This window comes from Solanum tuberosum, unplaced genomic scaffold (assembly GCF_000226075.1).
Source record: "Solanum tuberosum cultivar DM 1-3 516 R44 unplaced genomic scaffold, SolTub_3.0 scf00518, whole genome shotgun sequence".
Classification (NCBI taxonomy): Eukaryota; Viridiplantae; Streptophyta; class Magnoliopsida; order Solanales; family Solanaceae; genus Solanum; species Solanum tuberosum.
The window spans coordinates 71,456-93,382 of record NW_006239437.1 but is presented as its reverse complement, the minus strand read 5'-3'; the positions used below and the strand labels follow the sequence as shown (position 1 = coordinate 93,382).

The 21,927-nt window shown below is 36.1% G+C and overlaps 2 protein-coding genes and 1 pseudogene across 3 annotated transcripts in view; 1 reads left to right on the top strand and 2 right to left on the bottom strand.

Moving 5' to 3' along the window:
* Positions 1 to 5,191: 5,191 nt before the first annotated feature.
* Positions 5,192 to 6,758, bottom strand: LOC102588662 (stem-specific protein TSJT1-like; annotated as a pseudogene).
* On the bottom strand, positions 6,576 to 10,623 carry LOC102588334 (pentatricopeptide repeat-containing protein At1g09900). Of its 2 annotated transcripts, XM_015304175.1 has the most exons (3): positions 7,586 to 10,623; positions 6,855 to 6,968; positions 6,576 to 6,666 (listed from the first exon to the last, which is right to left on the bottom strand). In XM_015304175.1, exon 1 carries the CDS (start codon positions 10,470 to 10,472, stop codon positions 7,941 to 7,943), a length of 2,532 nt encoding a protein of 843 aa, XP_015159661.1. In that variant the 5' UTR covers positions 10,473 to 10,623; the 3' UTR covers positions 6,576 to 6,666; positions 6,855 to 6,968; positions 7,586 to 7,940. The 2 variants fall into 2 exon arrangements, with proteins under 2 accessions (XP_015159661.1, XP_006364881.1); XM_006364819.2 differs by lacking the exon at positions 6,855 to 6,968 and having other exon boundaries at positions 6,582 to 6,666.
* Positions 10,624 to 12,050: 1,427 nt separating this feature from the next.
* LOC102588005 (putative hydrolase C777.06c) overlaps positions 12,051 to 21,927 on the top strand; it is an 11,454-nt gene continuing 1,577 nt past the window's right edge. The window contains exons 1-8 of the mRNA XM_006364818.2: positions 12,051 to 12,338; positions 13,142 to 13,277; positions 15,910 to 16,037; positions 16,662 to 16,809; positions 16,898 to 17,003; positions 17,212 to 17,270; positions 21,646 to 21,681; positions 21,766 to 21,875. Of these exons, the coding sequence (XP_006364880.1) occupies positions 12,166 to 12,338; positions 13,142 to 13,277; positions 15,910 to 16,037; positions 16,662 to 16,809; positions 16,898 to 17,003; positions 17,212 to 17,270; positions 21,646 to 21,681; positions 21,766 to 21,875 (896 nt within the window). The 5' untranslated portion in view covers positions 12,051 to 12,165. The remainder of the gene's footprint in view (positions 12,339 to 13,141; positions 13,278 to 15,909; positions 16,038 to 16,661; positions 16,810 to 16,897; positions 17,004 to 17,211; positions 17,271 to 21,645; positions 21,682 to 21,765; positions 21,876 to 21,927) is intronic.

The following is a 21,927-nucleotide window of genomic DNA, read 5'->3' as shown; positions in this document are numbered from 1 at the left end:
ATCTTCTAGCAACATAGCATTCCTACACTCTGTTTTCACCAAGTCGGATACCCCAAACATAAACTTACTCATTTGTGCCCTCGAATCAACAACCATATGTAGAGCATACCTGGAGAGTTGAGTGAACTTCAGCCCATACTCTTGGACTGACATGATACCTTGTCTCAAATTCATGAACTCTTGTGTCTTAGCTTCTCTCAACTCCCTTAGGAAGAACCTGTCTAGAAAAGCTCTAGCAAAACACTCCCACGTCATAGGAAATGCATCTATACCCTTATTTTCTTTCCACTGAGTAAACCAAATGTGAGCTACATCCTTAAGTTGGTAGGATGTCAACTCTACCATATCATTACCAGTCACTTGCATCACTCCAAAGATTTTCTTAACCTCATCAATGAAATTTTGTGGGTCCTCACCAACCTGCGACCCTAGAAACTCAGGCGGATTCATCCGAACAAAATCTCGAACCCTGGCTATTGCTGACCCACTATTAGCATTCGCCAGAACTGGAACATGTTGGTTGTTCTGGTTGGCCACACTCTTAGCGAAAAGCTGAATAGCATTCAAAAATTCTGCGTTAGTGACCTCATGGTCTGGGACTGGAGGAACTGCGTTAGCATTGCGTGCATTAGCATTCCTTGCATAAGCTCTACGAGGAGGCATGATATGAAATGCATAACGACGAATTAGAAAGAACATCATACCCACGCACGATAAAAATAGCAAGAAAGTGAAGTTTTTCCTAAAACACTTCGTAGCCTCCCTCTCATTAGATGTGGTGCACTTCACACCCATGAAAGAGACTCTACTTAGTGCGGCTTTTCAGACATTCTAGAACTCTTAAACCTAATTCTCTGATACCAAGTTCATCACGCCTCGAGGCTACCCCCTTGACGTAAACACGAGACCTAGGATCACGAGTGACCCCAAGCTAACCCTAGCTGGAATATCACAAGCATACTGATAATAACTGAATAAAATGAAAACTATGCAGAAGCTTAAAACAATAGTTAACTAAAAGATAGGGAATACACAATATTGATCTGAATATAAAGATACTAAGAGTTCAGTGGTACTGAACAATCACTCAAAAGCTAAAGCTGAATCTAATACTATGTCTGAAAAAGTCTCTAACTGACTAGAGTTGCTGGGACATGCCCCCAGCTAACCCTAGCAAAACTGAAAACTAAAATGAAAGACTAAATCTAGAAAAAAAACATGTCTATTATCCTCGAAGTATGAGGACTCACCACTGAAGCTGATGAATACGGATCGAGAATCGATCTATGCGTGATCTGAATGCTGAGTACCTGAACCTACATCATGAAATGATGTAGCGCAGAGTATTCGTCAGTACTTGGAATGTACTGAGCATGCATGATATGGAATATAGCTGAACAAATATAACTAAGCAATAACATAATCTGAACAGAATAATAATACTGAAATATAGTGAAAACTGAACTAAATGCTATGACCAAGCACAAATCATGAATTTAACATGCTGAGACTTCATAATGAGGTATAACTGAAAACCTGGTCAAATGAACTAGAGTCTGACTGTGGGAGCTACTCTTAACTGACATAAAACCACGTGAGTTAAATGTGGAGTCTGATGTATATGCCCCATCGAGAGGACCCAATATACCTTGCCAGGGGTATAAAGGCATGACTGGTGTGATCACTAAATCTGATGCCCAACAGAGGGGACTTATAACCTATGGGGGCACGTAGTTCTGGGACTATGAGGGTACGCTGAATCCTAGTCCAACTCGGTGCTAAGCTTACTCCCAAATGGAATGTGTATGACACAACTTAACTGAAATACTGGATTAGCTCAATATTTTGACATGCTAATTGAGAATGCAACATTTAAGTACTGATAATGAAACATTCACAATTTGAGGCATGTGTATCTGTTTATCTGACCTAGCTAGTGTAATTCATGAACTAAATGAATCTATACAACTAGGGTTCTGAGTTTCATGCAAGGAACTAAGCAATGATTCCACAAAAAACATGATAATCTGATTAAGAATACTATAACAGCTAAATCACAACCAATATCTAAGGTTTTAGAAACCCATAACGAATCACGAATCTGACTTAATTCTAGGGACCTAGTGGATGAAAGGAACCCACTAATGAAATCTCACATACCTGGTGACGAAATTCACGAAGAAATCTTTCAATTTCGGGGCAAGAACTGAAGAAAATCTTGTTGCGTTCTTGGAAAAGCTATCACGTGTTTTCTCTTCCTTTTGTTCTAGGTTCGGTGAATATTTGGTGAATGAATCGATTAGGGAAATATCTGATTAAGTTACTAGGCTTAAATTGATCAAAACTACGTAGTTAAGGGGTTAAACGACGTAGTTAGGTGTCCAACACATAGGGGTTAAAGATCAAAACGACCCTAACTTAAAATTTGACGGGGCCTCCGACGTGCCTGACCGACGGACCGTAGCTTGACTGACGGCCCGTCCTGTCAGTCGTCGTTTGGCGTCTGGGAGCTAAAGGTTGGGGGTCTGAACCACAGACTGTGGGGTCCCACCTACGGTCCGTAGGTCCTGGCGTGGTTCTGGACTTTCTGGGAGAATTTGAGGTGATCAACCACAGACCCCACCTACAATCCGTGGTTCATCCTACGGTCCGTAGGTGATCCCCGTTGGTGGCACCTGCAACTTCTGGAAAAAAATATTTTAGGTCTTTTTCGAATACGGGGTGTTACAACCACTACTTAGTACAACTCCCATAATGGTAAATTCTTCTTTTGATACTTTATGTTATGTGTTTATTAAAATTTATTTCATCTACCTCCATATATTTATCTAATAAATTGTACTTCTTTTTGCCTTTAAAGAAAGCAATTCCAATCATATTCAGAATCATTTCACGGACAAATTAACCATGGATATCATACCTCATTCACGATATGTTTGCTCTTATCGTGTTTCTACATATTTATAACGTATTTGCATATCTATACATGTTAAAATGACTTTTAGTACTTTTTCAGGATCTGATGAGAACAACTTCATATAGGCAAGATTTATGATTTATGAATGTTAAACTTGTCTTTAGAGCTTCGAGACTCAAGCTTCAAGACTGATAGAGAGACAAACATCTAGAATTTATTTATTTTTCTTTTCTTTTGGTAGAAAATAATTCTAGGTTCTAATGTACAATATTTTCCTTTCAAGATTTTGTTTTCAATTTTAATCGCAATCACTATTACAGTTTTAAGTCAAGTTTATGTTTTATATTGTTGGTTTTGTATTTATTTACTCACATGGATTTGCAAGAATGTCTCAATAAAATTAATGGCATAAAACCAAATTATAATAATAGGTCTTAAATATATACACACATGCACAAAGATGTAGTTAATAAGATGTTAGACATTTATTTGCAATAGAGGAAATACATAATTACTCCTATTACACCATGAAACAATTTTCAACCATTATAAATACACCATTTGGACAACAATGGTAATCTCAACGCATGCGCGTGTGTTCACTCCAAAAAAAAAATATATATAATTATTTTCTACCACCCATTTAATAAAAGATCAGGTACAGCCCAAAAGATCCGTTCACATTTCAACTTCTAAACCCAACTAGATATATCATTTCACTCTCTCCTTTCTCCTTCTTTCCGCTTAAACTATTGCTTTGTTTTTTTTTTTTCAAATGCAACCATGACCTAGACAAGTTAAGCGAATCAAACAATAAATCTGATGTTTAGATTATCAATTTGTCATGGAATGTGTGTTCCAAAAAACTAACTCTGCACATTTTGTATCTTTATCAGATACTGCAACTAATTGACTACTCTCTAATAATTTCAATTTTAAATTGTGGGTATTTTTTTTATTGTTTCGGATGGAATTTCCATGAAAGGATTGAGTTGTAACTGAATAACACAATCTCAGTCCATAAAACAAAACACCTTTTAGGGTCGTTGCAGGCAAAGAATTTCATCCACGGCTAGCTGATTTCCTCGGCGACGGAGACAGATTTTGTTGTTTCATTCTCTGTTTTCTTCTCTCCCTTCTTCGTTGGTGGGGGTGGGATGGAGCATTCAACAGTTATTTTTACTCCGCTAAAAATTTTCGCTCAGAACTCGGGTTTTCTTCAATTTTGTTGCCCTATTCGTTAAGTGAAGTAGATGCAGTAATTGGGAGATCAAATTGACATGATACGTGTCATATTTCCACTGGTTGAAGCTAAATTTTCCTCATTCACGCGCTTCTTAAGCGTGATATCACAGCTGATGTAAAAATAAGTTAAAATGATATATTTATAATGGTTGAAAATGGTTTCATGGGGTAATAGGACTAGCACAAACTTTAAGTGTCTACTTCAAAAAAGGGTCCAAGTTTGGTGGGGTAATTATGTATTTCCTCTTTGCAATACATCACATTGTATGTTGATGTAAGAATTTTATTTATTAATATGAAGATTTGAATCGTTTACTATAGTTGTTTACACATGAAAAGCTTCTCACGAATCCACCCATGATAAAATCAAGAAAAGACCTTCAATAACCTTAACCTCTATAGCCAAAATTAACTTGCAAGATTTGATCTTTTTGTGTTTTTGAACACGTTGTCACATTTGCATATTGTAATATCTATTAAGAACAAAGAAAAAGGTCAAACGGTATTTGAAAATGGCAATACCCCTCCAATAACTTATAGGTAAAGTTAACTTCCAAGATTTGATCTTTTTGTGTTATTGGTCAAGTTGTCACACTTGTATCTAGCAAAATTTATCAAGAACAAAGAGACAATCTTGGATATGAAAAGGGACTAAAGAAGCAAAATTAACTTGCAAGATTTGATCTTTTTTGTGTTTTCTTCAAGTTTTCACATTTGTATATAGCAAAAATCTATCAAGAACAAATAAAAGGGGAAAAAGGGAGCGAGCGTTAGGTTGCCTAATAGTAGTGTAAAGGTGCACAAAGCTTATAAGTCGTGTTTAGAAATGACGTACATATTATCCTTTGATCTAACTTGCGAGATTATAATGTTGTTGTAACATTTGGAATCTAATGAAGTGAAATGCGACCAGGTTTCTGTTTTTCTAAAAATTAAAAAGTGCAAACCATATTAGACAATCCAATTACGCTCAATGCTTTCAAAAATTCACAGATTTTCTTGTTTTTTGTTTTGATCAATGAAACCAAGTTTCAATAAACAAACCCGAGACATGGTTTTTAACTTAAAAATGATAGGAATTTCACATCATTGTAAAACAAAATGGTAGTGCAAAAATTACAAAGGATAAACCGCTAATGTGTAGTTTCACGTCAAATAGATTAGGTCAGTGATGGGGTGTACTCAAACACAACATCTTTGCCTGAAAGCTTTCTGTTAACTGTTGAAAAGGTCTCCAACTTATACTTGGGGCCAACTGATACTTCCCAACAATCTCTGCTGGAGCAACCAAGTCCTCCAATATGGCATCATGAACAGATGAAAGAGTTCTGCTGCGGGGTCGTTGCGCACCCAAAGAACCTCTCAATATTTTTGGAGAGCTCGAGCCATAGGTTGTACCCATAATTACACAACACATCCAAAAGATACGACTCCATATCACATCTGTAGGTGTCGGGCAATTTCATGTTTTGTCTCATAACTCCTCAAGCCACCAAAAGATGATAAAAGGCACCGCAACCAACACAATACGACATTAGGAATTCTGTAAAAGATTTAAAAGTAAATCAATGGACATCAACGAAACAATTAACATAAAACATAGGGAAAAACCAATTTCGAGAAGGTGGTGGAGTATGAAAAGCATATGACACAGAACCAAAACAGAGGTCGTATGCCATGTGTTTATGAATCCCATATCCCATTTGATTGATTTGTGAATAAACATATCTCAGTCTTGCCAAATGAACCCACCTAGCTCTCCCTAATTTACCCTCTATGTCGCCACAGAAAAGGAAACGAAACATTATACAAAGATAACTATTTGCACAATAGAATCTGACAAGCATCAAATCATTCGTTTCAATATGGGGCTTGGTCTGCAAAGAGCATGTTTTTCAATTTCAATCACCCCCCTATAATCTGCCCCCTTGTTTTTCCTTATCAATAGAAGTTCTCTTACGGATTACTTATGGAAAAGTAAAAATAAACCCCACGTACACTTATTAGGTTCCAGGACCTTTCCCTTCAAAGCAAGAAGTTCATTGACATTACCTTTGGGAAATGGTGCAAAGGATTTCCCACAGCCTTGCTTCACAATGTCAGCATCATCTGAGAGAACTAGGTGGCCTTCAGAATCGGTACCCCAGAAGAAGGGCACACTGCCATCAACATCCTATAACACCAAAACTCATACATTTAATCCAAGACCGAGAATATCAAAGATAAGTCAAGATCAAGATAAAATGATAAAGAAAACTTACAGCTAGAAAGGTACTCTTCGAAGCACTATCATAAAGAACGAATGCAAACTTTCCATGAATATCTTTCACAACCTGATCTGGAGGATAAGGACCTCTATCCCTCAAAGTCCTGTAAGCCTCAATAACAATGATCACTTCATTTGCAGTCTCGTTTAACCCATACTGCTGCTTAAGATGTGCTACATTCTCAAATGTGGCCTTGAAACATGCAAGGAATGTCATCCACAACAGCAAGCAAACAACCTGGGAAGAAGAGGGTTTTGGTGTTCAGATGAATAAGCCAAGAATCCAGAAGAACCAGGTTCAGATGAGATTGGAGATCGGAGATAACGACATCAGGTTGAAACATCATAAGAATCTATAATAGATTCAGATTACAAACATCTGCTACAAATTTAAAATAATTCCCCAAAAAAATCAAAGGTAATAACCTTTTATGGATAATTTCACATGAATAAAAGAGATCATGAAACCCATGAGGAGCTTAGCAGCTAAGGAGAGATAGAAGTTCGGATAAAAGAATCCCAAGTCCGACGATTAGGAGTCTGAGACAGAGAAAAAAAAATTCCGACGGTTATGGAGTGTGAGAGAGAAAAAAATTACAGTAATAAATATTAAGAGATCTCAAATATTAAAAAGAAATAGATTAGAGGTTTAACTGAGTTTGGCTATTACCGTTAAACTTACCTGATTGTGTAAAAAAACTTCACACAGTCAGTGCACACAAGTTAATCTCTTAAAATTTAAAGAAGAAATCATACTAAGAAGTCAAGGGTTCAACCTCTACTATATAAATAAGATATAAGTTTGACCATATATAATGTAATTTTTCGACAAAGGGAATTCGGATAAACCCCTTTTGGTACCCTAGCACCGCCCCTCTAGTGTCTCCTAAATAAACTAGATATTGTTCAACCCAATATAAAAAGAAAACTCTACACAAATTCAAGTTGAATTCAACATTAATCGAACAACAAAAAAATTATGCTGTATATATTTGGCAAACAATTAAGTCTATGATGAACACCCAAATACTGACAAACAATACTAGTTATGATAAAAAGTGATTAATCAAATCCAGAAGGAGATCATTGAACAACAAAAGAATATTGATTCAACAATTAGTGGTTATTATAGATTTAGAGACTTGATAGAAACTTACCTTGATGAGATGAAACTATTAAAATTCATCATTTTTTTCAATCGGAGGTGACAAGCAGTGTTGTTGTTTTAGAGCAGTTATCTTTATCCTTCAAATTGAATAAGAATTAAGTTTGCAAACCAGAGAGGATTAATGGGGACGTGTCCAAGACTTGATGTCCATATCAGCACTCTGATCCGACAAACCACCAGCATTTCAAGAAATCTTGGTATGCTTGAGACAGTGACTTCTTTCTGAAATATAATGAGCTACTGAATCATTTGTCTTTCGATGTCTATACTTTCCTATTGTAGCCTTGTCAGAACAGTAATATGTCCTAAAAACACACAATGATTTCCTCTTTACTATTCAAAATTCAAGTCCTCTGAAGCTGAGGCAACTTATGGCCACGCTCGACAAAGCGCAACATGAGCTTGTCAGCCTCTTCTACTCTGCCACCTTGCATCAATCTATCCCTCACCTTGTCACAGACCTTTAAGTCAGGAATAAGGTTCCGGTTGAACATTCGACACGCCACCTTATATGATGAAAGAGGATTCCCTTCCTTTAAATAGCTCTCTATAAGAATGTGGCAGGTATTTGAATCAACTCTTGAAGCTGTCCTGAGGACCTTTCCCAATAGCTTATAAGCCTCATCAGTATATCCTAAACCACAAAGTTTTTCAATAACCTGATTATAGGCAGTCTTGCACCCCTCTCTTGAAAGCATCTTTTCCAGTAATACCAACAGATCATCCACCCTATGTTGCTGACAAAATCGATGGATGACTGTACGATATGTCACAGCAGTGGGAAGCACCCCTCTATGAAGCATTTTATTGGACAGCCCAATAGCCTCCTCTATCCTTCCTTGTTTTCCTAATCCATCTATTAATGTTGTATATGTGACAACATCAGGGTGTTTATTGATTAAATACATGTCATCAAGGACAGAGAGAGCAGCATCCAACTCATTCTTTAGACAGAAACCATGAATTACAGTGGTGAAATTCACAACATTAACAGCACATCCTTTCTTCAGACATTCTACCATAAACCTCTTTGCTTCATCTGCTCTGCCCTCTTGGCAAAGAGATTTAATGATCAGGTTAATTTCAACGGGAGAAAGGAAAAAGCCCTTTCCAATCATTTCCCTACCCACCTCACAGGCTTCAGACAGTTTTCCTTCCCTACGATAACCATGCATTACCACACTAAATGTAATAGCATTCGGTCTCCACCACCATTCTTCAGACGTGTTCATAATCTCCTGTGCCTCAGCAGACCTTCCCCTCTGGCAAAGCCCGTTTAACAGGGCAGTGTATGTTACAGTGTTTGGCTTGCAACCATATTTGTACATATGTTGAAGTAACTTTTTTGCTTGATCAATTTTCCCTGCAAGGCAAAACCCATTCAGAACTGCAGTGTAAGTAACCACATCAGGAGGACATCCTTTGGCAATCATTTCATTGACCAGTTCCTTTGCCTTATCTAAACTTCCTTCTTTACAGAAGGAGTTCACTACAGCACTATAGCCCACTTTATCCACTCGGAATCCTCTTTCTTCAGCTTCCCTTAAGAATCCTAAGGCTTCATCAGCATGACCATGCTTTGAAAGCATATGTATAATAGTGTTATAAGTAACCTGGTCAGGCAATAAGTTACTATCTTTAGCCATTTTCTCCACCAACTCCCTCACTTCATCAGTTTGTTTCTTCGTGCAAAAGAACGCAATCAAAGTATAATAACTAACTTTATCTGGGTAACAGCCCTTATACGGCATTTCAGCAATCAACTCTAACGCATCTTCAACGCGATGCACATCACAATAACCTTTGATTAAGCAATTGTATGTAACAACATTTGGTGTTATTCCAACTAGTTGCATCCGCTCCAGAAACCTCAATGCTTTCTCAGTTTTATCACCCTTCACCAAAACATAAATTGCAGTGTTGCATATAGACAAATCAGGCTCAATTCCTGCTCTTTGCATCACATTCAGGATCTGCATTGCTTTCCTTAAATGTCCAGCTCGACTAAAAGCAACCATCACACAACCAAAATCTTCAGGTCTCTGTGGAATTCTTCTTCGTGCCATCAGTTTAAGAATGCGCTTAGCTCCCTGGCACAACTTTGTCGTGCTTAAAAGTTGAAGCATCACATAGTAAATGATAGGGTCATGTCGGTACCGCCACTGCTGGTCTGCCCAATAAAAGAATTTCAAAGCAATTCTTTCATCTGATTGTGACCTTAACACAGCACAAACTTGGTGAGGCTTCATACTTCTTAGCAAACGCCTCAATTCTATTTCAAGCTGTGGATTCCAAGCTGACAGACGTTCAATTAATCTACATGTTTCCTTAACCAAATGATGTCCCATTTCCCCTTCAATTCTTCCAGAAATGCCAACATTTTCTGCCCTGTTGACTTGTTTTTTACTTTTACCAAATGAATCCAAAACCTTAAAATCATCATCAGTACAGGCCAAATCACCTCTTCCATCTTCATTCTCTGAATCTTCAAACTCATGGACGTGGTCAAACCTACAACTACTAGCATTATGTATATAGCTGCAATTTTTTCCACCATCAGTAAAACAAGTACCAGAAAGGCTCAAAACTTTACATTCCTTAATACCCAATTCTTCTTTTACAACATACCCATCTCCAGAATTACCATTTTGCAAGTATAATTTAGGGTTCGGATTAAATCTAGGGCTATCACTTGTAGAAAATAATGCAATGATTACTCCATTATAAGTAAATGGGTTTCCACAAAAATGGATTCCCGATAGAGAAGCCCCAAATTTTGCAGCATAAAGACGATTATAACATGAACCAAACCATAGAATGTTGCAAAGCTTTCTATGGCTAGGCAAGGTAGCGCATATATTCGAGTTCAACAACATCTAGTCAGAATCTAATGCATTTCTTGTATACATACAATAACAAGGTTGAAACGAGTTCCAATAGCTTACTTGGGATGACAGCACTTCTCTTTACTGGGGAAAGTGAAGCCTTAGCACAAATGCCCTGTCTCTCATTCATTCGCCCTATTTAATTTTGAAAAAATATGTGTGTTCAAAAATTTTTAAAAAATGAATACACATAACTAAATAAGTTGATTCGATTTTTAATGTATTATAAAAATAAAATCACACATAAAAATTTTATGATTAATTTTTTAAATTATATTTTAATATACTTAGTTATGAATATATCTCATGTGGGGTGTCCATGTATTAATTTCATATAGAAAGAGGTGTAATCATTTGATTTGAAAATGCAAGGAGTATATTTGAAATTAAAGCATATTATCAAAGTATTCAATTTAATTAACCCTTAATTTTATTATTCTCTATATAATATGTGAGATTTATTATCTATCAAATATTTTTTTCATAGTTAATATGAATCTATTTATCTATGTATTTCATATAAAAGATATACATAAAAATATAGTAAGCGAGTTAATAATTCAAAATAAATAAATCATGTTCTCATTCGAGGTTGAATATATTGAGACTTAATTATCAGTAGCATAACGTTTTTAGATTACTTTCTGAAAAATCATATTTGGCGAGTGTAACATAACATTTATCTTTTAATATAAATGCAACTGAAGAATCTTAAATATCAATAGATGTGATGTATGCAAAAGTCATACAAACCTAAATTGTATATTTGAAAAAGGAACAAGAACGATTGAAAAATGAAATATTTAAATGAGTTTTATCATATCAATATGACAAAGAATAATAAGACATGTTGATGTATTTCATTAGTATTTTTCAGTTACTTCAACACATAATTCTTAGATACTCAAGAAAAAAGGTACACTGAAGTATATGTTGTAATATAAAGATTCAAATTCATTGATATTTCAATAAAATGTACTAAGTGACATCAAAATCTATTGTTAAATGCATGTTTAGTGCAATATAAACGAAACAAAAAAATTACTAAGAAAATATATCTTGACATATTGATGAAGAATGTACTATCCCCCATTTAATAGATTATAGATGCTAAATCTGTTAAGTTTCATTCCAATTGTCATTTCAAAACAATCTTCATAATTAATATATAATTAAAAAACAAAGTAATAATATTACGTTTGGGCAATAGAGAGAACATATATAATTAATTGAAGAAAAAGTAATTCTTTAACAATTATTTCAAAGATCGTGTGAAGCGTAGTCAAATTCCCTAGTATTAGAAAAAGAGCAGATTTGTCAAACTGTATTTTATTTCTAATACTAAAAAATAGGTAAAAAGAGATTGTTAAAAAAATCAAAATAATTAAGAAAGATAAACTTAATATCGCAACCACAAAAAAAATCAGTATGATAGAGCAATATCTAAGAGGAGGTCTATGAAATTATTTCTATAAAATATCTAGGTAAATTTTTCATTAAAAATTATAGAAAATAAAATTGAATTATGTGAGAAAATACCAACGGAAAAAAAAGAAGAAACATTGGATCAACCGACGAACCCGCTATATTTCCTTCTATTGGTCCCTCAGGTCTCCATTTCGAATATATACCGGCACATTCTCCTCATTCGAATTACACGACGCACATCTCCTCTCCGATCGAAATGGCCGCCGTCGAGAACGGCAGCGCGCAGCTGCAATCAGCGTTAATCTTCCTCGGCACCGGTTGTTCCAGTGCCGTTCCCAATGCATTGTGCCTGATCCGACCCTCTGATCCTCCATGTACCGTCTGTTCTCAGTCGCTTACCATGCCACCTGTAGAAAACCCTAATTACAGGTCATTTGTCCATTATCTGCCTTCTAATTTTACTGCATTGTGATTGTTTTTTGAATTGTTGCTAACTTTAATTTGCTTTCCAGGCGAGTGATCTGTGTGTGTAATTTGTATGTTCTGATTTAGGTTAGTCGAATCTAGCAATGTGTTTGATTAGTAATTGTTACATTTTCAGTATTGAGAACTGTTTAATTGCAGCTTATCGAATTATGGAGTAGTGGCTTATGATAAACCAATGCGAATTGATTACTGGTGAGAGCAGGTACAGATTGATTGATTGATTGATTACTGGGAACTGAGAAGAAGCTCAGGAAGCAAGTACATATTCATGCTTGTCATTGTACATTTAATTATTGCAGTGGAAGTCTTTTGATGATTGTTTATGCATAACTCTGTGAGATCTCATATAAAAGTTCAAGTTGTTAGATAGATACATTTATTTACTGATAATTCTTGTGTTTATTTGTATTATTGTTGATTGGTTGTGGTGAGATTCAAATCTAGAACCTCGATTTGATGTGGTACCATATTGAATTATGTGACCGTCTCATTATACAAATCTTACTAGAACTGTTTCTTTTTTATCAGTACTGTTACTGTAAATAAAAGAAGAATAGGATGAATTGGACAAAGATACAAGTCTAAGCTGTTAGAGAAAGGAAATGCATAATTCTTATACTAGGTCTGCAACATGTTAGACAAGTATCAGCTATATACAGCAACATTTATGCACTCTGAGAATTGTTTAATTGAGCTTAAAGTTATGAGGTAGTGACTGGTAGTAACAGTTGTCTAATGGCCTGCAGGTGTAATACATCTCTTCTTATTGATTATTGTAAGGACAATGGTGAGCACAAGTACATATTAATTGATGTTGGGAAGACGTTTCGGGAGCAAGTACTTCGGTGGTTCACTCGTTATAGAATTCCTCACGTTGATTCTGTGAGTTCATTTTATGTTTATTGACTTACTTTCTCCAGTTGCATTACTAGTAGATTGAGGTTGTGTAACACAGTTAATGAGAAAATTTGTCAAATGTGCATTAAAAGTTGATTTGAGGAATAACTTGAACAATCTGGTTTGTGTATAAAACTTAGATTTACATGCTACAAGGTAATTACAACAACATACCGAGTGTAATCCCACAAGTAGGGTCGGAGGAGGGTAGGATGTGTGAAACAAATGCAACCACGCAAAATTAAAAGTTCATTCATGTGTTGGTACTCTTATTGCCAAGCTTAACTTACCTATACAATACGGTTATACCTATGCATCCTTTGAAAGTTATAACATTAAGATATTTCTAGGTATATGATTTTTGTTTGTTCTTTTTTCCTTGATTATACTTTCTCTTCCCTTCTGCTACACATGTTTCTATTACATGCCTTAGAGTTGATTTGCTTCTTTTAGTCTGTCATAATTTACATGGTTATCTGTAACTAAGAAACAAGATTGCATGTAAATGATATGGATAAATGAATAAAGGATTATATGTTTTTTTAGGATCTTTTAGAAACGGTAAACCATTTTTTGCATGCGAAACATGTTTATCATTGTATTACTTCTCACTCATCCTTCATTTGATATGTTAATATGTTTGTAATATTTTGTGACTTGGAGGCATCACATTTTCCTAGCTCTGCTTCTTTCCATCTGTCTTCAGATTTTCGTTTGATCTGCGTGTCATCTGTCTTCAATTATTGATAAAGATTCAACATTGCCTTCAAACAAGGGAAATATCGCTGAGATATTTCTTTATTTTGCCTTGAATATTCCCCAAATACTTTAAGATTGGAATAAGCACAAGAATGCCCTTGCACTAATAATTTCTATATGACCTCACTTGAAAGTCAATCTTTAAATATCCTCTAGTTTCTTTACTGTCCAGAATAACCTAATGGGTCAAAAGTTGACTTCATTACCCTTTTTTTACATTAATATCCAAAAGCCACATTACATTTGCACCATAAGTGCACTATATTTAGTTTCCCATCACGGCAAGTTCATATCCTAGGGCAAGGAGATGCTCTATGTGTTTTTTGGTACTTAACTGTAAAACAATTTCCCTAGACTATTCTGGGCAGAGTTTCTTTTATTTTAATAATGCTTGTGTTAGGGTAAGGTCTGCCTACACTCTTCCTTTCCCCAACTCCACTTGTGGGATCACACGGGGTATCTCGTTGTTTGTTGTGTTAGCATTTAGCAGAATATGCAGCTTATAATGAGTTTCCCAAGTTCCAAATTGCTAAGTATATCACTTTTACCTTGCTTAAAGAAAAGGCATCGATCATCATAATTCATATGTAACTTGATGACAGTATAGATACTTCAGGTCTTAGCACAAAACCTGTGTTTTGGGAGAAATTCATAGTATGTTGCTCTTTCGCTTGGGAATTGTAACTCAACTAACTTTCTAATAGTAAAGGAGCTTCAACATTGCCAAGCTAGGGGTGCAAATAAGCTGAGATAGCAAGCTGATAGAACTTTTCGAACAAAACTCACTTTGTGATATGACAAGTATGGTGTTTCATCAGTCTGAATCAAACAATTCATGAGGATTTGGGAAACCTTAGAGGTGGTATTTGGGGCCCTATTTATCTGGTTTAAGCATTCTAGGTATTTATTGAATTATGAGACCACAAAAATGCTATGTTATCTGGAGCTGAAAAAACATTAGAAGATATAGCTATTTCAGCAGTTGTGGGAAGTGTACCGAATAAGTTGTTTGAGTTTCCTCTAAGCGTTTTGCATCTGGGCTTATTGATAGGGATATTAGAAACTAGGATGACGATGACATATGCTAAAATGCACATCCACAGGGTTTAAATTGCAGTACATGAAAAAAAAAGAGAGGTAGAAACATCTAGCAGAATTGATAGACATCAAAAGTTTCTGAATTTTGAAGGTGAGGAAATGAACTGTGCTACCACTTAACATAATAAATCATCAAAACTATAAGTCAGACATACAACACTAATCTTATTCTCACCAGCTCGACTCAACTTGTCAAAAACAGAAACCTCAATAACAAAGGTCGAATGTTTTCGAACCAGAATTCTAGGTACAGAAAATAAAAAGAGAACATAAATTTTCCCAGTTTGAGAGAACACAGAATTTCCTAGTTTTTGTTCTCAAGAAACAAATCTGATATCTGATGGACTTAGTTTCTATTCGAAAACATATATCGATGTAAACAAACTTTATTAACATATTTCAATATGCAAAATAAAAGATTTTTTATTTTACTTTTGGATATTAGCTTACATAGCAGATGGAGATCTGGTTCAACCATCTGCTTTGTTATTGATCAGAAAGCACTAAAAATACTAGTCATTACCATATTTCTCTAATTCTTTGGACTAAATTTAACTGAATGGTGGTGTTCTCCAATAGAAGAAGATGTAAAAAGTCTAGAGAACTGTGATAAGAGAGAGGTATATGATTGAAGCAGCTCACTGATTTTATCTTCGATATTGTTTTGTGAGATAGAAAAATCTTTCAATTTTTTTCTGTTCTATATAGAGCTGTCTATTTGGAACACAGTTTACTTAGCCGGAGGTTGTGATGTCATCAGATTATTTTGACTCATGAGCATGCTGATGCAACTCTCGGCTTGGATGATATCCGTGCAGTGCAACCATTTAGCCCAACAAATGACATTGATCCGACACCAGTGTACCTGACTCAATATTCAATGGATAGGTACTTTGATGAAAATTTTGCTGCTTGTATATGTCTACCGGTGATAACCAATAAATAATAACAAGAGAAAGAAAGAAAGACTATGAAGGAGAAGATGTCTTGACAGTCCATGTGTCAATTCCTCCTAAATTTGGAAGATAACATTTAACATTTAGTTGAAGATCCTGTCATGATTTGGACTTTGTGCTTTTATTATAACTTCCATGACTGTTCATTGTTTATACTAATTTAGTGGTTTTACTGTTGAAGTATGTGATACAGGTTTTCTTTGTACTAATAAAGATTTTTTCTTCTTCAAAGCTACGGATAAAACTTCTCCCTTTGCATGAAAGAATGTAAAATGTGTAATTTGTTGGGATCTCACTATTCCTTTCTGTTGTTACTTCTGCCATAATTTCCTTTTGTCCTTGATTCATTAATAAAAAGTGCCTCTGTAGATTTCACTAATAAACAATTATTGCATTTACAGCAAAGTAATGACATTGAAAATATATGCATGTGTACTAAACATGGCAAGCTCTTCTGTATCATTTTTGGAATTTATATATAATCATGTTTCATTTATGCACCATTTGCTTCTTGTGCAATTTTCGTGATTCTCCTAGAGTTCTTTTTCTGAAACAGCATTGTTCAGAAATTCCCTTACTTAGTCCAGAAGAAACTTAAGGAAGGCCAGGAGATTAGACGTGTGTCACAACTTGATTGGCAGATTATTGACCATGATTGTGAAAAGCCCTTTGTTGCATCAGGACTAGAATTTGTTCCGTTGCCAGTGAGTTTCACCATACCTCCTTTTATTCTAATGCACTCAATATTTCCTTGTGTCTTGTCTTTTTTAAACTTGTAGACTTTGGATGTAGGTAATGCATGGCGAAGATTATGTGTGCTTGGGGTTTCTTTTTGGTAAAAAATTCAGAGTTGCATATATATCTGATGTTTCACGCTTTCTTCCAACTACTGTATCCTGTGAGTATTATCTCTATCCCTCTGGTATGTGGGGTTTGCTCTTTGATCATTGTTGATCTTACCTTTTCATCCAAGGGACTGAATATTCCATCAAGGCTTCAACTTGAGGATAGTTGAAGCCTCCTGGCCTAGTTCTCATTAGATGGAAATGTGTATATTCTTGATAAATGAAGGTTAAGTCTTGTTAAGGAAGAATTTTTTTTTGCAGACATTTCAAAAGATAGTGGTCAACAACTAGATCTGCTTATTTTGGACACTCTCTATAAGGTCAGTTTAGGCATTGTAAAATTTCAAGTATTTGATTACATCTAGCCGTTGAAGCCCATAAAAGCCTGTTATTCATTCTAAATTCTAATGCATGTCTATGTCATTAAATTTTAAAGCAATAGTGACCAGTTGCATAATCTATGTGGTATATGACCACATGAACATGCTTTGGTTGTTACTAGGATGCATAGCAGAAGATTATGTCTGTGCATTCTCATTGTTGGTTATTCTTCAAGATCTCACTTCAATAGCATAGTTACTAAATGTCCTCTTTAGTATGAAGAATTAAGATCTCACTTCAATGGGTATGAAGAATTAAGTCTTGTTACAGGCCAAGAAAGAAGAATCCAAGAGACCCAAGTCCAAATCCTTGGAGATGAACTCCTCTTCTTCTTCTTCAAGTTTTCAAAACCCTCTCCAAACTCAGAGCAAAAATAAAAGTACTAAAATTATATTAAGAATCTGATACTGTCTCATCCTCTTTTCTCTATAACTCTCAATGAGTATTTATAGTTTTCAAAAATCTGTGCTGCGACGGATCATTCGGCGACATTAGTAGGAATCACCGATCAACTTCGGCGATTCGCACTTTGGTGTAGTTCATCGCCGTCTTGCACCATCTTTCGGCATCGTCGTGCTTTTGGTCATTGGGCGATATAGTACTGCTTCGCGGAACTTTTCGGCGATGCGCCGACTGCTTCCTTTTCCGCCGACTTGATCCTTTCCTTCAGGGCTCAGCACAGTGGAACAAAAGGGGAAGTGAGACCCTTCGGCGACTCGCCAAGTGGACTCGGCGAACCTCAGGCCTTCATTTTCTTCGTTCTCTTTAGCCTTTTCATTCCTTTTTGCGAAGTAGTGACCATGCTCTCCTTCAATCTTCAAATACCTGAAACTTAAGGGTTTTCATCAGTTATTGAGATAAAATAAGCATTTGAGAACACAAATTCTATTAAAATATAGCCCTAAATGAGTCCAATTTGTGGACTCATCAACTTCCATACTCCAATCCTATAGGAACAACTGACACTCTTTCAGCACCATATTTGGATCTTGCTCATATTTGGCTCTGATTACCCTATGGCCTATTCCATAGAGCATTTTCCTCCCGATTATATCTCCATAGCCATTTTAACAATGTTGTGAGCCTGCAAATTTTTAATGCCCAATCACACTCTCTCCTTGCTAGTAATTAAGGATTTTTACTAAGTGAATTGCTTGTTTCTCTTTGTTTTCTTGCCAATTGAAGTTTCTTCTTAGTGCATCGATTTTTGTCCTTACCTTTCTAGGTCCCACTTCTTGGGAGTGAAAGCCACTTGATTGTAAGGAGAGGAGCGGCTGTGAAACGGCAATTCCCCCCTTTCCATTGAAGTAGGGAGGGCCTCCTACCCCACCATTCCGGCCTATCTTTACCGATGCTGAAGATAGCTTGCTTACCAAGCTGCTCACTTGAGAAGCTAGTCGCCAGGAAAGAAGCGAGGAGGAAGCGAAGCTGTCTATGAAGCTTTGATCTCCCCTTGTAGTCATAATACTCCAACTTGCGCAGTACTTTCAGTACCCAAAGGTAAACCCAAATAGACAGTAGGTAGATAGCCTACCCCACACATCCCAAAATGGCTGCCAAGGTTTGAATACCCTCTGCTTCTTTAACAAAATAAATCATACTCTTCCTCCAGTTGACATTAAACCCTGAGACTGCCTAAAAATGACTAGAATTAGTCTTAGATACCATAATTGTTCTGCCTTAACTTTACAAATACCAATGAATCAATCAACATAAAGAAGATATATGATCTCCACATTTTCCCCTTCCCTATTAGAACCATTGAAGTCTTTTAACCAGTCATTCCGCTTGCATACTTTAGCATTTGATTCAGACCTTCCATGACAAAGAGGGACAAGAAAGGTGATAACTCAAACTTCTCTGAGAAGAGAAAAAGCCTTCAAAAGGGAGTGTAATGTAAGTGAGGGTGCACCCCCTCCCCCCGTTTTTTTTTTGTTAGCAAGAAGTGGTTCGACCCATTTACCAAAGTACAGAACCCAGCTGTCTTGATACAAAAAGCTATCCAGTTGATACACTTCCTGCCAAAACCCATATCCTTGAGAACCTTGACAAAGTAACTCCAGTTAACAAGATCATAGGTCTTCTCAATATCAAGCTTACAAAGAATACTATATTCTTGCCCTTATAATCTAGAGTCCAGATATCATTGGCAATGCATCAATGATCTGTCTGCCTTCTAAAAAAGCCACCTGGTTCCCATTGAACAGCTCATCAGCCACTTTCTTCAACATCTCTGTCAATTTTTTTGAAATAATCTTGTACACACTTCCTATTAAACTAATAGGTCTGAAGTCCTTAAGTTCCTTAGTGCTACTTCTTTTGGGGGATGAGAGCAATATAGGAAGGCATTAAAGCACTTCTCAAAGTACTCATTGCATTGAAAGTTCCTGATGGTATTCATTAACATCTTCTTTCACAATCTCCCAGTACTTATGAAAGAAGCCCACAGAGAAACCGTCCGGGACCAGGTGCCTTATCTGCTGCACAAAGTCTCAGACTCTCCACCACCTCCTGTTCTTCATTCTTTCTCTTTTGCTGAAATTCTAGTGCTACCTTGATACGAGAATTGAGGTCTCCAACTTTTTTTTTATTTTTAGTAGAGATTATGATAAGACACAATCTCCTTCCTAATCCCTACTGGATAAGTGATTAGGTTCCCCTGTACCTCTAGCTTATCTATATGATTGAATCTTCTGTGAGAATTTGTCATTTTCTAAAAGACTTGGTGTTTTCATCTCCTTGCTATATCCTCGAATTCCATATGTGATGATGCCCTTTCCAGAAACTCATTTTCATTTAGTGGCCTTTGTTCCTGCAAAACATCAAAACTGTTAATTTGATTTAAAAGCCTGATCTTCTTCTTCTGCAGGTTCCCTTCATAAGCAATGTTCCATTCCTTTAACTTGGGTATTAACAGTTAAGTTTTCTAGCCAAGATAAAATCAGGCCTTCCTGATATTTCAAAAGATTTCCACCACCCCTCTACTCTCTCCTTAAATCCTTCCACCTCCATCCACCAATTTTCAAACTTGAAATAGGACTTTGTAAAATCCCATTCCCCACACTTTAAAAGGACAGGCACACAATTCTAGGAAACAGGCTGTTTTTATTTTATTGAATTCCTCATCCCATTCAGATGAGAAGAGAAATCTATCTAATCTTGAAAAGCACTCATGAAGATTTTCTTTTCCCCAACTCCCAAGTATGTTTCCCTCCAAGTAAAGGAGGATCGACAAGCTCCAAATATTCTATGGTTTCTGAGAATTATCTCATTGCCCTGGAAACCCCTCTGCTATTCTTCTTTTCTGTAACATATCTAGTGATGTTGAAGTTCCCACAAATCATCCAAGTCCCTTCACATACCCCTCTGATACCATCCATTTCCCACCATAATTCTTCTCTCTCTTCGACTATTAGGAGTATAATTCTTCTCTCTCTTAGTCTATGAATCCTCTGCATTTCTGCAGTCATTTAACTTCAATATTGTTAATTAGTGTTCAAAAGACACAGCACTTTCTACATACATTATCAATAAATTTAGAAGCCTGGATTATACCATCATCTATTATCCATTAAATCGTAAGTTTGGACTCTCGTGGTGGTAAATAGGGTAAAATGGATTAACCCATTGAGCTCCATCCTAATTATAAATACCCCATCTATTCCGAATATAACAGATCTCCTACTAGCGATTTGTGTCCTACCAGCCAAGCACTAATCATGCTATGAATAAATGTTATGCACCAAGCTTCAATTGGTTAACAAAATGTGTTTGGGAAATTTGAAATTAGAAACTAGAAAGGAGGAATTGTAGCAATTCCATATGAGGTGCTATTCATGGTTAGAACTAATTAAGGGAATTTGCAAGTGCTGCATGGGGCGGAGTTTACTTAACAGTAGTAGAAAAGGAATTTTCAGCCGATTTAAGAAAGGGATAATACATAAGTATCCCTTTCAACTTTTTTTGGAAGATTCAACTACACCTTTAAACTTTGCAGGAGACCTATTACTTCTTGTCATTGTTTGAACTGCAATTCCTGCCATCCTGAGAGGTTTATAACCATAATAAGATGAGAACATGGTAGTTTTGCGCTGAGGCACCCAACTATAAATGGTTGCTGGACCCTTATAAACCTTAACTCTCAGCTCATTCAACAATTTTAAAATTGCTTTTCTCTTCTTTTTTTTTTGTATATTTTCCATCTAGGATTGATATATACAAGACATACCATTGTAAATGATTGGGTGTTCTTTTTATTTAGGCTAGTTAAGTCTTATTCTCTCTTGTACTTGATTTTGTCTTCAATATGTGCAGAACGGTTCCCACAATGTTCACCTTTGCCTTACTCAGGTGTGCTTACTTTATAGGAACTCTCTATTTGACCTTTGTGTTGTTCATGCCCTATTTTAACATATGAAAATATACTTTTTCCAGACTCTAGAGGCGTTGAGGATACTATGCCCAAAGAGGGCTCTACTAATTGGAATGACTCATGAATTTGACCATCACAAAGATAATGAATTCCTTGTGGAATGGTCTAGAAGGTATACTTTCTAAGTGGTCCTTTAGAGGACCGGGGGGGGGGGGGGGGGGCAA